General features: G+C 41.4%; 1 protein-coding gene and 1 pseudogene across 1 annotated transcript; both read right to left on the bottom strand.

The window, feature by feature from the left end:
* Window positions 1-456: 456 nt before the first annotated feature.
* On the bottom strand, window positions 457-8,257 carry LOC133896138 (protein SUPPRESSOR OF K(+) TRANSPORT GROWTH DEFECT 1). Its single transcript, XM_062336661.1, has 8 exons — window positions 7,585-8,257; window positions 6,688-6,793; window positions 2,681-2,879; window positions 1,517-1,585; window positions 1,320-1,394; window positions 1,128-1,226; window positions 900-1,055; window positions 457-818 (listed from the first exon to the last, which is right to left on the bottom strand). The coding sequence occupies exons 1-8, from the start codon at window positions 8,060-8,062 to the stop codon at window positions 693-695; spliced, it is 1,308 nt and encodes a 435-aa protein (XP_062192645.1). The 5' UTR covers window positions 8,063-8,257; the 3' UTR covers window positions 457-692.
* Window positions 8,258-10,095: 1,838 nt separating this feature from the next.
* Window positions 10,096-16,619, bottom strand: LOC133910325 (protein SGT1 homolog; annotated as a pseudogene).
* Between the last annotated feature and the right edge of the window lie 681 nt (window positions 16,620-17,300).

Below are 17,300 nucleotides of genomic sequence, written 5' to 3' on the forward strand. Positions count from 1 at the left end.
CATGGATTCATGGGCGCACCAACCATTCTTTGCATGCAGGGAGTATTCAGGATTCAGTAAATGCTCTGGTTCATGTGTAATCAACAGCTAATAGAATGGAGTCGCATTGCAGGCTTCGAAACATCCATACTTAAAACATGAAGCATAATGGTACTAGATACAGAGTTTAGTAGAGCTTGTAGATCAGATAAAGAAATGACCCCGGTCGATCCAAAAATATCGGTTGGCTACTGTACACAAAAATCATGATGTAAATCATGATATCTACACTCCCAGGTGAGCTAGATACCTGAAATAAAATGCAAAAGATAAGGACCGAAAAATGCCTAGCCTTACCTATATAGCGATAATAAAATAGATAAATGACAACTGTAAATAATACCAAAGTAAAAGAAACGGAGGGAAGAACAAGAACCATGAGAACAGCTATACAGGCTGCACCACAAGGACTCCACGTCAAGAATTATTATTCCTTAATACACTTGTGGAAAATTCCCAGTATGTGTAAAAATGAAATAAGTTGACAACAGAGGCGCATCGATAGCCCAACATGATAAAGCCACCATAACTAATCATAGTTGGGCTACCAAATGTACAATCCTGTGAATTGAACTTCCAAGCAGAACAATCTAAGTCATAAACAATATACATTTCTGTGGTGCAGCTGTGCATGGGTGAGTATTCGCAGTGTATCAGCCCTCCTCGCCGAACTCCTTCGTGAACCTCTCATGCACCTCAAGGTCCTTTTTGCTCACTGTCGGTCTCTGCCTTGAGAGGACTTTCTCAAAATCTGTCCTTGAGATCGGTGGTGGAAGAATCTACATTCAGGCAATACACCTTATCTTAGTCATTCAACAGAGGCCTCTACAACATAGTGGAGGAAATGGCATCTTTGTTACCTTTGCAGCGAGACCTTTGGATGCAAGCTCCTGCATGGTGATCTGTACGGCACCTGGTTGCTTTGGTCCACAAGGCATCCACATGTCACCGTCCGCCTTAAAGAAGAACATGGCATCCTGTGTCTTGCGCACAGGTTCAAATAAAACATCCTTCACCTGTTGAAAAATGCAAGCATCAGATTCCATTGCATGGGACAGATGATGTGAGGGTTGCAGAAAGTTACTTACACAAACAGCAATATCTGAACCAGAAAACCCATCAGTTCGCCGGGCCAAGCCCTCGAAATCACTTTCAGTTAAGCTGTGCGGTGTATCCCCGAGATGAACCTGGATGAATTAAAAGTTCCAAACTTAAGCAATGACTGACATAGAACTTGACAAATTTACTTAAGTTGCATTGCGCAACTGTTTCTTAAGCACCTTAAACATATGCTGCCTTGCTTTCAAATCAGGTAGCGGAATGTAGATACGTTTGTCAAATCGTCGCCGCACAGCCTGAGGCAATGAAAGTATGCTAAAGAACCAAATAGCGCTTCAGGAGATAATGGGAGTTTTTTTTTTGTTCTGTTGTAAAGCTGTAAATGGTGCAAAAGTGTATTTCGTAAGTTTTCTGAAACCTGGTCCAGAGCATATGGCGTATTCGTAGCAGCAAGAACGAGAACTTTATCATCATTATGACCAACACCCTGGGCATTTAGTAAAGAAACAAAAGATTATGTCAGTTTGGCATTAAAAAACATCTAAACAATACGGTACAACATGGAATAAAGTTCTGAGAATAAGAATTAACATTTCCTCAAAGAGAACAGAGAGACAGAATGTTCTGGTGGTTCGCAGTTATGCTTTATTGTTTCATCTAAAAATCTTACCTACATAAGAAGGCTATCAAATCCACTGGTTGATTATGGTGGCCAAATAATATGGTATTAATAACAGCAAACCATGTGGAGCTTCATCAGAAGTGATATACCATTTTTTTTTTTTTTGAGGGCGAGGAAATGATATACCATCAGACACACGATTATATATTCTCTGTTAGAAAATTGACATGATGTAGTAATAAGATCTATAAATACTAGGATCCAATCTTGAAACATAATTCCTGTGAGTATCCAGCATTTAAGCAACTAATCATCTGCTTTTGAATCTGGGCAATGTCGAGAGTATCTTATATTCATTGCAAAGTGTAATTTTGCATCTGACTGACAGTTTCTAAATCATTTGCAGCCATAGTTAGCACAAAAGACATTAAATTGGCATCACGATCCCCAAAAGTAGTACAATGTCTGATACCGCTGAGTGTTAGGTACCAGTTATCCACCACTATCCGTTTCAGTACGACCCGATAAGTGTGATAAGGAATCTTGGGATCCAACAAGGCAACAACTAGACCAAAATAACAAACAAGAATATGCCACTTTCTTCCTTCTTTTTTGCTTTAAGTTCTCCATGTAGCAGTGAAGTGAACAGTAAAAAATTGGATCGCACATAACTCTGGAAACTGGCAGTAAATGTTTAGTTATCGAAATTCTAAAAAACACAGCTCCAGTCATTTGCCAAAAAAGAAAGTTTTAAATACAGCTACAGACTTGGTCAAGTTGATTGAAAACCCGTTCGTCTAATATCACAGCATTTAATATTTCTCCATGTCCAAAATTTTAGCACCATAACCATCCTAAGCAGCACGCATCCAGCTAAGCATGGTAAGTCTGAGAAGTAGAGACAGGAGTGTCTGCATCTGATTCAAAAACAGTTTACAATATTATGATACAAGAACTCACCTGCATTTGCACAAGAAGTTCAGTCTTGATTCTCCTAGAAGCTTCACTTTCATTGCCTTCTCCACGTTGACCACATAAAGAATCAATTTCATCAATGAATATAATGGAAGGGGCATTTTCACGAGCCATTTCGAAAAGATTCGCAACTAGTTTCTCGCTTTCTCCCATCCATTTTGAAACAAGATCTGATGAAGATATGCTGCAGGTAGAGCAACCAAGTGTGAAATAATATTGTAGGAAATCAATATTGCCAACACCCATAGATCAATCAAGTACAAGAAAACAGACAATGCAAATTCAATCAGACTTATCTACATCATATTTGCAAGACATGCGTTGCACTGTGGTATGAACAGACATTAAATTCGCATTGTACGGTAGCCTGTAGCAGCTCCCGATATTCACTCAATTGTTGCAATCTGGCTAGATACTAATTATATGCTAGTTTCTTTTAAACTCGAACTCATTTGCGCAGCACAGCCACTCACTTGGATGTCAGAATTTAATCTTTGGAAGAACACAGTTGATCGAAGTGAATTCAAGTTGTTTGTATTAGGAATAGCAACTTGTATTCAAGCAATAGTGTTGCATTTGAAAGAGGTGACACAAGGTAATAAACTTAGACAAAATCAAATTAATACATCCAAAAACCATCTCTTCAAAGCCATTGTAGAGTGGAGCCTTAGTAACTCCTGTTGAATCAAGCCGTAGAAGTGCAAAGTGGAGCACAATAGTAGAGTCGTGATGATAACAACAAATAATACCCTTAATCAAGAATCGCAACAAAGCAACGATGAGTAGCAAGACAACAAACAAAATTGTCACTAGAGCTACGAAAAGACCAAGATGACACAAGAATGTCCTAGATCAAGAATTGCAAACACAAAAATGACAAGTTGTCACTAAAGCTACGGAAAGATCTAGATGGTTGTTGCGTTAATAACGATTGGAAAGAAATCGACTAATTGATGAAGGAATATGTGGACTCGCACGGCATAGACGAACTCAAAGAGAGATTGAAGCATGGATGGACACAACGAAAGACAAAAACTAAAGCTAGAAGCAAATGAAGCTGGCAGCATTAGGCACTGAGGATACCGGCACCCATACCAAAGTTCAACGAACTAGCACCTGACACACCACCAATCCATAGCACAGCCCCTAGCACAACAGCGCAAAAGCTCTTCCTAAAACAGCAGTAGACTCTTTGTGTTGCCTTGTGGAACCTCTTCACGGAGTACCTCCCAGCAGAGTGGGGAAGAAATATGGCATGCTTTGTAGAAGACACAACAAGGTAGTCACTTAGTGAGATGTCATTGATCTGGATGTCCTCTAAGGTCCAGCGGTTGAAGAGTGTGACCTCTTGAACCTGCAACTCCACCACCTCCATTACTGCCGGAGATAGGAGCACCTCGATGGCCGATCTAGCCGATGGCGGCTTGTTCTTCATGAACAGCCCTCCACACCGACGACGAGCACCTCCCACTCAGGCTCCTGGGGCTTCACGCCAACCGCTGACGTGACCTCACACTCGAAATCGTCAGCAACGGTGAATGCCGTGAGCGGCAGATCCATCTCGACATCTTCGGCCACGAGTGGCAGATCCGATAGCCCCTCCGACTTGTCAACCGTGAGAGAGGCGGCGGCGAAGGCGCAACCCGACGAGCGGGGCAGGGCCACCAGCCTGTGAGGCGCCGGGTTGAGGTGGACGGAGCCGTTCGAGGCGAGAGACTGGTTTGGGACAGGACAGGAACAGAGGCGGTGGAAGGCGGGGCCAACTGCGGGCTGAACCGTTGGTGTATGTCATGTTCGTCCATCACCTGCTCGGCCTCGACGCGGACTCGCTAGCCATCATTGTCGTCGTCGACACCTCCTTGTGAGCCAACACGCTCGATCGGATCGATCCAATCCGGTGGGGGAAGAGGCGGATCCAGCGGGGGAGAGGCGGATCCGGCAAGAGGGGAGCTGGATCCAGCCAGGAATCGAGCTGGCGTCGGTGGAGAAGGGTGAAAGCGGCCGACGGGGAGAGAGACGGCTGCGAGATCTAGATCGGGACGAGTTACGGTGTCCAAAAAAGAAAACATAGCTCTAATACCATGTTAGGAATAGCAACTTGTATTCAATGTAGCCTATAAGGACAATGTATAGAATACATGAGAAAAACCCTAGACTAGGAGATTACCATAATACCCTTGACTATTATACCCTTAACAGTTTGCATGGTCTGGCTAAACAAAACTCTAGTGGTAATCATAAGTTAAAACTCATATTTACAGTATGAATTTGCCATTGGGTTTTGAGCTTGTTTTACAATTTCAAAATTGAGGGGGGGGGGGGTCAACGTTCATACTATATAACTCACGAACATCACAATTTGAATGTATCTGTAAAATACTCCCTTTGTTTCAATATATAAGGCTTCCAGTTTTTTCCCCCACTCTTTTATCAAAATATATGGTTCACATACGAATAATACACTTTCTCTCTATTGCTCCCATTTATCTTCCCTTTCTTCTCAATGTTTATTTGTAACCATTCGCAGTAACTATTATCTCTATTATCCAAGGCATTAACACCAGGGATATATGGTCATTTCCCTACATCATTCTCTCGAACCTCCTTAATACCACTATGCCAAATACATCTTATACAAAAAATGGAGGGGGTCAAAAAACATCTTTTTGGTTCAGTAATAAACTAATGACGTTTTTGGCTATGGTAAATATTAATAACTAGGTTAACTCCTCGTGCGTTGTTGCGGGAGTTTAAGGTGTAATTTCAGATGAATGATGTTTGAAGAGGTACATTATTTTATTAAAGAAAGTATTGAAGGAACATTTAAGGTAAGATGCAAAACTGTATGTTACTGAAACATTTAGTTGAAGCTTTGGAGCACAATGATTGAAGGAGGCCTGAAAAATGACTATTATGGATAACAGAAAGCAAGAAAATAAAGGTGCCATGAAATGAAAATAGAAAAGTTTCAGATTAGATTAAAAAATCGTTTAACCATCTACATTGTAAATCACAGTTTAACAAATGAGAGTTCGAGCAAAAGCGCAAAAAAGAAAAAATCATCACAAGAATTTAAGGTGTAATATAGTTCTTCAGATTAGTTGCTGCAGATGATAAAGTACTTCAAAGAGGCATTTCGGCAACCTTGGAGATACCCCAAAATAAAAATTACAGAACTGCATGCTCTTTTTCCTATTAATAAGACAGGGCTATATGCTCTTAATGGCACATTAAACACTTTGTATTTTGACAATTTTACTAATGTGGTGACAAAATCTATTATCGAGTCACAAAAGGTAAAATAATACATGATACTCAGTGATGAAGTTAAAATAGAAACAGGCAGTTGTAGCATCATCATAAAGATGACAAAACCAAAGACCATTCAGTGCAAACCGTGTGCTTATGCTGGAATATATAATATTGCATTGTGGAACTACAATAAGTTACAATAAAAAGGTTCCCAGCTCAATTCCTTTCAGGTGAAATAGTAACAAATTTAAATTTGAGAATAGCCCACACAAATCCATCGCATCTTCCAGTAGAGATAAAAAGTTTCGTATAGGTCACAAGAAACATAGTACATACTGTTCTCAAACAAGTAATATCGGTTCTCGGTCCACTATGGCTGGAGCAAAAGTATAATATGCTGCAAATGAAGAGTTATGCAATGACTCTGGGTAGAAAAGAAATAGGAAAAGGACACCACAAAATTCTTAATTTTGGCATAGACACTCTACTAGGTAGATAACCAGTAGAATCAAGGCAAAAGAAAAAAGACCAGTCAAAGTTTAGAGTGAAGGAAATTTGATTGTTACTGACAAATATGCAAGATCAAAATGGTAAATTCAAGTCAAAGGAGGCATTCCAATAGATGCACCAAAAGCCTCTAACAGTTTGAAAACTAAACTCAATCATAAGAAATAACAGCAGTCTCACAAAGAACAAACTAAAGGGCACTGGCAAAGCAAAATAAATATACAATTATCTACCTGAAGAACGTCGAATCAGCCTCAGTTGCGACAGCTTTAGCCAAATAAGACTTTCCTGTTCCTGGGGGACCGTACAAAAGAAAAGCCCTCCACGGCCTCCGCTTGCCTACAGAAAAGAATTCTCCATGAGGATATACGAGTTAACAACACCAAAAAGATTCCAGGACTTCAGATGAATTCATGCACACCATTTTTGTCATCACTGCGTATCATATAATATAAACAAGAAGAATACACCAGTTAACTGTAAGTGGAAGAAAATGTCCATGATTTTCAGAATAACATACACAAAGGCTGAATGACGCACAAGGCAAACAAACCGTTCAAAATTAAAACACATAATTGTCAATCAAACAGTTCAAGATCTGAATCGACTAGCCCAACATTTGATACATCTCATACCTGTGCTACAAAACTAGCAGAATAATTGCAGGAATGCATCAATTGTCAAAATAGCATAATTTGTCTATTTGATCCCCCTTGAATTGATAACCATATTTCAGTTCATACTTTCAACATAAAAAGGATTGTAGTGTTACCCCTAATTGATTGTGGTATAGGACCAAGGTAATTCACATTTAGCACTACTATTTGTCTGACTTCCCTAAACACACATACCCTGTAGAAGTGGTCTCTGAACAACGTTCAACGACCTAAATCATTATCAACAACTGAAAACTGCTGAGAATAGCACCCTTTTCTCAATCAATAATCTACTCGACAGCAAACATCACTATTTACAACCTAACAATGCAAAGTTGGACCAACTCAAGCCCATCAGATCCGATTCAATCAGGACAAAAATCTGCACCGCCTATGCGATCCATAGCGATTGCAATCAACGGATTTGTAACACGATAGAAGATAAAAATAGCGCCTTTCAGTGCACTCGCTTACCCGTGAAGAATTGCGGGAACTTGACAGGCAATATGACGGCCTCCTGCAGCGCCTGCTTGGCGCTCTCGAGGCCGGCGACGTCGTTCCAATTGACGTTGGGCTTCTCGGTGATGATTGCCGAGTTGAGCCCGGCCCTCAGCTTGGACTGCTCGGAGTCGTCCCCTCCGCCGCCGCCATCCCCGTCCTTGCCCTTGGTCTTGGGCCGCGTTGCGACGGCCGCGTCCCCACCGTTGGCGCCGGGCCCCGCGCCGCCCTCATCGAGGACGGCCCGGATCTCCTCGGCGCGGCGGAGGTACTCGGTGAACTTGGCGGTGATGGCCTCCTTGATCTTAGGGTTCTTCTCGTACTTGAGGTGCGTCTTGAAGTACTCGAGCGCGTTCATGTAGAGCGGGAAGGCCTTGACATAGTTGCCGGCATTGTCCTCCTGGACCGCCTGCTTCACGTACTCGATCGCCTGCTCCTTGAAGTTGCTGTACATCGGGGGAGGCCCAAAGGCGCCGCCTTTGAGGCGGGCACCGGCGGATCGGAGGGGGGGTCGCAGGGGAGACCGCGGATTAGGCTCACGGGCGGCGGATTCGGGAGGGGGGCGGCGGTTGCTTCGTGCTGGGATTTGACGCGGTGAGGAGAAGACGAGGGGGGGGGGACTGGGGACCAAAGGGGAACGAAGACGAGACGGAGAAGGGAGAAGCGTGTTTTGGCTGCGATTTTTATTTATTTTTCTGGGTTTATTAGGATGAAAAGTAGTTTGCTATTTTCATTTAGGTCCTTTCTGTTCTTGGTTTTTCGAGAGGAGATCCTCCTTGCTGGGTATGTTTACTATTAAGCGTCGGAATAGTATAGGTTTGGCTTTTTAAGCTTTTTTTCCTGATATATCTAGGATACAGTTTGGGGGGGACAAGACTAGCGGCATGTTTTTTTCCGCGATATCCGTAATCTGGTACTATAAACTCACAGATTAATTTGGAAGTTTAGGTATTTTAGATTTTAATTTAGCTGAACATGATATAATTCAGGTAAAAATAGAAGACGGCATCTCTAATTTGACTATGTTTGATTTTGAAGAAGTGCTTTCTAAAAGACTTATAATTTGACTATGTTCGATTTTAAGGAAGTGCTTCCCAAAGGACTTGTATTCAAGAGGTATGTAACCTCATGTTAGTTCATCTTATGAGCATACTTGAAAAGATAACACTGGTTATCTAATGAACCTTTAGAAAATATAGATATCGAGAAAAAATCCATGTACTATATATCAGTATGTGCTATACAAATCTTATGTATTTGAGTTCTAAACATCGCACATAACCTCGTGTGTATTATAAGTCACACTTAGCATCATGTTTCATAACTTAAACATTGCACAGAAATACAGATAATTCAAAGGTAAGATCGGCTCCTAGTAACACACAGAGTTATATGTGATTTGTCGTAGTACTTATATCCAAACAATTTTACATACATAAAAAATATGAAAAACAAAAGCTCGCATTTCTGGTTGTGCTAGGGACAGGCATTTTGTACATTTGAAACTATGGTTGTCAAGTATCAAATGAGTGAAACTAATTTCCAACACGGAATTTTTACCGTAGGCTTGCATGCATGGATGGAGTGGCACCATTGAAATACAAGAAAACGGAGGTGCGAGCATGCGAAACAGAAGAATCATGCGACGGTGAAGCGGGCCAATATGACGGCGGCTCGTTAGATTATTGTAGAATCGATTACGCACAAAATATCAAAACTTCACAATAATGTCAATTTCTTAGCACATGATCTATCGTGGTTGGCTTTGGATAAATCAACTTCAGCCCTCGACCAGTAAAAGAAAAGTCTAAATAAGGCGTCTGATCATTAGAACCTCCGTGTGGGCCCAACATGTAAGCGAGCGATGCCGCCGTCAGGCAGTAGCAGGAACTATGGCCCGGGCGCGGCGGACCACAGCACGCGGCGCGGCGCCGCGTTGCCACCGGTACCGGCCGGTGCACGCTCGGCTCACTCGCATCAACATATGGAGTGCTCATCGATCATCCTGTACAGAGGTCATGTTGTGGACGTCACATGTGTGACTGCTGTCAACATTGACAATTCAATCGTCATCTTGTGGGCAATTCTTTACACACTAACAAATTAAATTGGATCAACGGCTGTAAAGGGGGCATCCCTCCTATCAAAAACATATGACATATTTTGTTTTGAAAATGTAATTAAAAGTGAACTTTGTCCGTTAATTTTCTCTTATAATATGTTATTAATTGCTATAAAATTAACATCATATTAAAAATATTTTGAAATACAAATATATTGAGACAAACTTTGTATATTAAATATGCATACAATTTAACTAATTGTTAGTCAAAACTTATAAAGTTTGACTTTTTCGAAACAAAATATTCCTTATTTTCATGAACAAAGGAGGGAGTAGTATGTAATCAAAAGTTCCAAGACATGTATCCTAGCGATGATATAATATGCTACTGGTTAATAAGAAGTTTGCATGGTGAATTCAGTATTTTAGTACTCCCACTTGCGCAGATCCATGCGCTCCGACGGGCTGACCTCGATCTTCTTGGAGCCCACGTCCTCCTAGCTCGTTGACAGCACCATGTCGTTGGACTCCACGAACGACTTCATCGCGCGTCACGTGTCCTCATCTGCATTGTCGTAGATATCCTGGAAGAACTTGTTGGTCGCCGCATAGTCGTCCAACGTCTTCTCCTTCTCCTCCCTCTTCACCTCCACCTCAATCTTGTCCCAGACCCTCTTGCCCTTGGATGACAGGTAGCTCGGCCCTTGAGCGACAGCGGAGTTTCTTGATTTTAGTGCTGCGGTGATGAACTTGGGCTTGTCGATGAACTCCAGCGATGTCCACATCATCACAGGCTCTGCTTTGGCGAGGTAGACCTCAATCTTGGTGGACAGGACGGTGAACCTGCACTTCTCAGGGACAATCTTGCCCAACAAGCGGGGCTGCATGTGGTATGGCGCCTCGCCGAGGACATCGACGGAGAGGCTCATCATCTACTCGCCAAACTCCACAGCGACGTGCTCGGGCGCCACGACCTTGGAGAACACGGTGACCGCCACCTTGGCCGCGTTGTTGTAGTATTCATGCATGTACTTAGGCTTGTCAACCTGTTGGCACAAAAATATGGATGCTCGTGTCGACACACGAGCACCTCGTGTGTAATTCACAGCAGCACGTACAACAACAGTGTAACTATTACGCTTTCGTGACAACGAGTGACCGATTTACAAACAAATCAACAAAGGATAACTAACCCAACGAGCAGCACCTGGGAAGCTCAGTATAGCACTGCAGCGACAGATCTTCGTTAGCAAATTGCACCTAGAAGGGACCCAGTTAGAGCACGATTGGCCGGCGGCTTGCCCTAGGTCGTAGAGATCAAGGGTGACAGCGGTAGGAGGAAGAAGAAAAGTATGGTAAATGAGAGAAAAAGTAAAAAGACATGATAATAGATTGATTTTGTGGCGATTGTGTTGGATGATCTCAATCGGTTATGACTGTATCATATTTGAAGAGCGACGTGTCTTAGCCGTATAAGATCAGGACTTCTAATACAAAACGAATAAAACTTGCAGATATGATTCGGCTATGCTTTCTGATCTTTAATCTTTCTATAACTAAGACATCTTTCCTATTCAACCACATAAATTCTCATATATCTACCCGAGTATCCTTTATTGCAGTTTTGCCTTCTTTGATTCGACTATGTTCTCGATTCGAACATTTGTTCGTGTCACCTGGTCGCTAGTCGAGGTATTATTTATAGGTCAGAAGTACTATTCACTTAGTGGAGGTATTGTTCACTGGTCGCAGATATTGTTCATTGGACATCCATTAAGCCAATCGTCTCTGTAATGATCACTATAAATACCAAATCTTGTCATCAACATATGCCCCTCTATTTTTTTTTAAAGCTTGCTTTCCAAAAAAAAAAAACAATTGCACAACACAATGAATAGCTCACAATCTATTTTCAGCTATTACTCAGGACGGTGACAAACAAAACATTGGACATATTTTATCTTAGTTCGTATATCTTCTCCGAGTATCGATATATATAGTCGAAATAAAATCTTAGCAAGCGGCATTGATGTATATATTTTGATCTTTACCAAATACTTACCGCTTGTCTACACCCGTGTCAATTTCGACTATTAAATACATTGCTATATCTAACAATGATATCTATGATATGGTTGTCACAGCCGATCACATAGATATTGCTTTGGTAATGCCCAACTAAAATATAAATATTCATAAAATGACATTCAAGGACTATACCAAAACCATGGATAATAACCAAATATGTCTAGGGATAGTTTCCATGATGAGAACATTGGTGGAGCAGGTAACGAACATAGATGATGTGGCTGCCAACGGTTTTGATGATCATGTGCAAACATGCGATTTCACGGCTGTTTCCTAGATCTCTTCACCTCCAATTTTGCCTCATGTTAGTTTTAGCAATGGATGCTTGAACACCACCCTTAGTCTGAACTTGTGTGCTACCTTCAGGGACCCACACCTTCTTCTTGCAATTAATCACACCAGGACCATGTTTTCGGTTAGTCACAGCAGCTGCCTTTTCACTTTCTTGCTTTGAACCTGGACTGAAACCCACGTATTTGGTTGCATCATTTATTATTGAGCTGCTAGACCTTTTCTTTTTGCTAAGCCTGACATTAATAATTTTTCTTCATGTATTCCCTTTCCTCATTGCATACTAATGTTGGAGCCTGAACCAAACGTGTGTCTAGCTTGATTAACTAAAGCATGTCCATGTTTATTAGTTATCGGCATAGCTCCTTCAAGTGAATTCCCATTTATCAGCTCCTTGGGTACAATAGTCGGCTTCCCATCTTTTGAAGGCAAACCTAAATTTTATCCTTGTTACAATCCCTTTTAACACGATAAACTTATTTGACCACTTTCCTCTTCCTTTGATATCTGGACTGGTTCCCTTGATCAAAACGATCATTCTTATCATATGATTGTCTTTTAGATACTGGCCTTCTTGGAGCTGCATACGCTGGGTCAGACGGTTCAAAATGTGTTAAAGTAGGCATTCATGGACCATACTAGTCACACGATGAGTAAGGGGAAAATCAACAAGAGGAGGCACCCACGACATTAGCATTGGCAGCCTGAGAGGAGAATATGACGCTGCTGCAAGAAAATCTTTCCCCTGATCTTCAAACTCGTGTCTTGGAAGTAGCCTTGATCGTTTAATATTATTTGGCCGATAATCAACTTTTTGACTGACCTTGCCACCTACATATTTAACCAAAAGCTCTTTGAATGTCACCTTTAGCTTTGCATTTGATGTAGTTGTAGAAACCGATGCTTGCACGGCTAACTTAACTTTTTTACTTCTTTTAGGGACGTAAACTATTGTGGATATATTCTTCTTATTGTGCAACACATTGCTAGCTTTTTTGCCTTTCTCATTAACAAGATCGCTAGTTGTCACTACTTTCTTCCCCTTCGTTGTATCGGCTTGCCCTGGCCGAATCAACACTCTTTTATCCTCAAAATTCATCATATTCAAAAGACAAGGCTTTTTGTCTACCCATACCCCCCTGTCTTTGGACAATCTACAAATTTTGATTGACCTTCACTAATAGGTCGGCGAAACATATTGCAATCATTAGTACTATGAGCAAACGAATTATGCGACTTGCAATATGCATGTTCTCCTAATTCTTGAAGTGATTGTATGATATGGTGATCAAGGAATCTAATATAATTCTCCTGGAATAAGGCATCAAAAATTTGATAACACATAGTCATATCAAATGTATTTTTTTCCTCTTTAGCCGATCCTTCTGTGGAGACGGCTTTAAGGCTAAGCAAATGAATGGTTTAGACTTGTTATCTACCCATTCGACTATACATTTGTTTGTATTTTCCTTGTCCGATATCCTAGGATTACACCCTATTTCCTTAATATTGCTCTTCTCAAATTCTTTCAGCCTTAGCCTTGTATCTCTAAATACAAAATAATCACAAAACTTATGTTCCATTTGTGAACAAATATAGACCGAGTTTAAACAAGCAAAATAACCCATATAAATATAATACCTAGCAATAATGATAGGAATAATCCTAAATTTAATATATTAATATTACAGCCTTCCCATATGACGCAATAACTTGGCCGACAAATTTCGCAGTAATTCTACTATCCTTACATGTGAATTTTGCAAGCTCTAGCACTTCAAAACCCCGCAGGTATGGAATTGTATTACCATGGTCACTAACTAACTGTTTGTATGCAATAGTAATTGGCTTTTTGATATTTTTATTCAAACCTAATTGTTTACTTACATTACCTTCTTTACCCAATCTGTCGGAACCATTAAGCATAATATCACCAATAGATTTATAAATTAAAAAGAATCAGACCAGGAAGCAGATAACGCAATTACATATTGTACCTCTTTTAGCAGAGTATCCATGGATGGAAGCTCCTTTATCTTACGACACCTTGCTTTGTTTTCCAATAGTATGAAAGCAGTTTTTTCTGTCATCCTTGCAATTCTACTTCAATCACACTACGATCTCCTATTATTTTTGCACAAGCTGAACTACCTGCATATTGTTCATCTATATTAGCATTAGATCTACTATGATTTCTTTCCTCATCAGGTTGACTACCTCCCGAACGCTTTTCGTGTTCAGCTACGTGCTATTGCACACCATGGCTGTTATCTAAATTTTGTGATACCCTTAGAATTTACACTAGGATACTTTTCCAAAATACTAGCCTTTTATTGCTCATCTGACACCACCCCTTTCTATGCCCAAAGCTAGTTTTAGGATTTACAGTTGCCAGCCTTTGTTCCCCTGAACCCAAATTTGAATAGTAGGAGCTAACAATCTCCCATATTAAATTAATCAATTATTTTCTACCTTCATACCCTAAAACATCTTCATATATCCTACGTGCTTCATCTCTGTTCATATTAGATTGCTCCTCGATACATTTAGCCCTTATATGTTGCTCGGCTATGAGCTGGGTAGGTGTGGGATCAACTTATTGCTTCGGGGTAAAGGCATGTGCTTGTGATGCATCACATGAATACGATATTTTGGGTTGCACATAGGGTGTATTTTGTTGGGAAACACCAAAATAGCTTTCCAGTACTAAACTATAAGGAATATCAAAACTCTAGGGGTGATATAGGGGATACACTATATGCTATAGTGTTGTTTGGAGGCAAATGCATATTTGCTGAATTCCCATCTATTCGGCCAAAATCATTTGTGGCTTATGGAGCCGAATTATATATATTATGTGTTGCGTATGATGCTGAAAAAGTATAAGGTGTCTCCTCTGATCTAAAAGCATTTGATGTAGCATATGATGTCTCAAAATAATTAGCCGAGCCTATCATATCAACTTGGCCATAATGATTATTTATCGGCATACTAGTTTGTGGTACACTAGAGGGTGTAAATAATGCCGATGAATTAAGAGGTACAAATTCTTGCTACATGCTATTAATACTATTAAAATTCGAAGTACCAGCATTATTTAACATGGGGGTGTTCATTACCATCATATAGTCCTTGCATAGTACTTACACAACTAGAGAACACATGCATAGCAGTATTAATAGGCCTATTTATTGTATTTGCAAGATAAGCTTCAGAAACAGATAACACACTTGCAAATTGTACCTCTGGCTTCATATAGATAGATGATGTGACGATGTTGTTGGCGATGATCTCAGATCTGCATTATGCCATGGTTGAAGAAGTCGATTCCAGCGGAGTCACCAAAATATGTTGGCACAAAAATATGGATTTTCGCACCAACACACGAGCACCTCAATCCGCAATAGCACGCATAGGGCATACAACAGCGGAGGTAACTATTGCGCTTTCATGACAATGAGCCACCGATTTACGAGCAAACCAACAAAGGATAACTAACCCAGTGAGTAGCACCTGGGAAGCCTAGTCTGACACTGCAGCAACGGATCTTCGTCAGCAAATCATACCCGGGAGAGATTCTGTCAGGGCACGGTCGGCCAACGGCTTGCCCTAGGTCATGAAGATCAAGGGCGACAACAGTAGGAGGAAGAATAAAAGTAGGGTAAATGAGAGGAAAAGTAAAAGGCATGATAATAGATTGATTTTGTGTCGATTGTGTTGGATGATCTTAATCGGTCATGACTCTCTCATATTTGAAGGGCGACATGTCTTAGCCGTACAAGATCAGGACTTCTAATACAAACCGAATAAAACCTGCATATATGATTCGGCTATGCTTTCTGATCTCCAATCTTTCTATAACTAATACATCTTTCCTATTCAACCGCATATATTCCCATATATCCACCCGAGTACCCTTTTATTGCAGTTCAACCTTCTTTAATTTGATTACATTCTCGATCCGAACATCTATTAATGTCGCCTGGTCACTAGTCGAGGTATTGTTTACTGGTTGAAGGTACTATTCACTGGTCAGATGTACTGTTTATTTGTTGAAAGTACTATTCACTGGTCAGAGGTACTGTTTATTGGTCCTAGATTCCATGCATGAGTCACCCATTAAACCAATCATACATGTAGTGGTCGCAATAAATATTAAATCTCATCATCAACACAACTTGCATGTCCAAAGGCACCGCGATGGCGAGGGCAGCGTTGGTCCCAATCGCCGCTCGTGGCTTTAGTGCCTTGCCATCGATCTTCTTCATGAGCTGGTCGAACCGTGCATTGCCGAGCGCCAAGGCGGCACCAGCCTTGACAGTAGCCCTGGTGGCATCATAGTGTTCCAGCTTGACACACGTGTGGGCATCCAGAGGTGAGCGCGGGCGGCATCCACGGCGGCCGTAGTGAAGTCGCCCATCTTGATGTAGGCCTAAGCGCGGTCAGCGTAAAGCGCGGCGGTAGGCACGCTAGCGGCGATGGTCTACGTGTAGAGCGCAGCGGCGAAGGCGAAGTCATCGTCGATGAAGGCCTCCCTTGCCTTGTGCTCCAACTCAGAGGACGACGCCATGGATCGATGCGGCGAAGTCGACGAGGTCTGGTCGGGCTACGATTGGATCACGTGCATGCCAGTGCTTGATGGCTACATCAAGATTTGTTGCTCGTGGTCGTGGGCTCGTGGCCACTATGTCATGTATTTGTAGATGCCCATGCTTTGGTTCGTGCGCGATAAGAACACTAGGAAAATTGACTATATATCCCGAAATTGACGAGTCTTTGATAAAACGTTCAAAGTTGATGAGCTTTTGATTATATATACTACAGGGATTAGTTTGTAACAAATTTTTTTATTAGATATTGTAACCAGACCATGTATATCAAAGGACTTTTTTGCCCACATACAACAAGGAAAAACCCTTGGTGTACAAGTCGGGCTATAAAATTTCCTCTCCCTCAACTGAATTGCCTCTTCCTCAATTCCTTTTTTTCAACCCCTGGTGTACGGTGGGCGACCACGCGCAGCTCCAACACCAGGTGAGTGTACGGCGGTGGGCAAGCATACGGCCAACAAGCGAGCACGCACGGCTCCAACACTGGGTTGTCATGGCTCCTTGCTGGATTAGTGTCTCAGGTTAGCTAAGTAATCGATTTTGAATGATATGGTGATTTGGCATGTGTGTATGGTTAGTGAACATTATAGCCATAGAAAACAGCAGCGCTAATACGAGGCTAGGTGATTTTAGTTTTTGGT

This window comes from Phragmites australis, chromosome 2 (assembly GCF_958298935.1).
Source record: "Phragmites australis chromosome 2, lpPhrAust1.1, whole genome shotgun sequence".
Lineage (NCBI taxonomy): Eukaryota > Viridiplantae > Streptophyta > Magnoliopsida > Poales > Poaceae > Phragmites > Phragmites australis.

What these genes read in the sequence shown, in the direction of transcription:
- LOC133896138 (XM_062336661.1), bottom strand. Translation starts at nt 8,062, where the DNA reads ATGTACAGCAACTTCAAGGAGCAGGCGATCGAGTACGTGAAGCAGGCG. An exon ending in GCTGATTCGACGTTCTTCAG is followed by an intron (nt 2,880 to 6,687) that starts GTAGATAATTGT and finishes CTCTACCTGCAG; the next exon opens with CATATCTTCATCAGATCTTG. An exon ending in CCAAAGGTCTCGCTGCAAAG is followed by an intron (nt 819 to 899) that starts GTAACAAAGATG and finishes GCCTGAATGTAG; the next exon opens with ATTCTTCCACCACCGATCTC.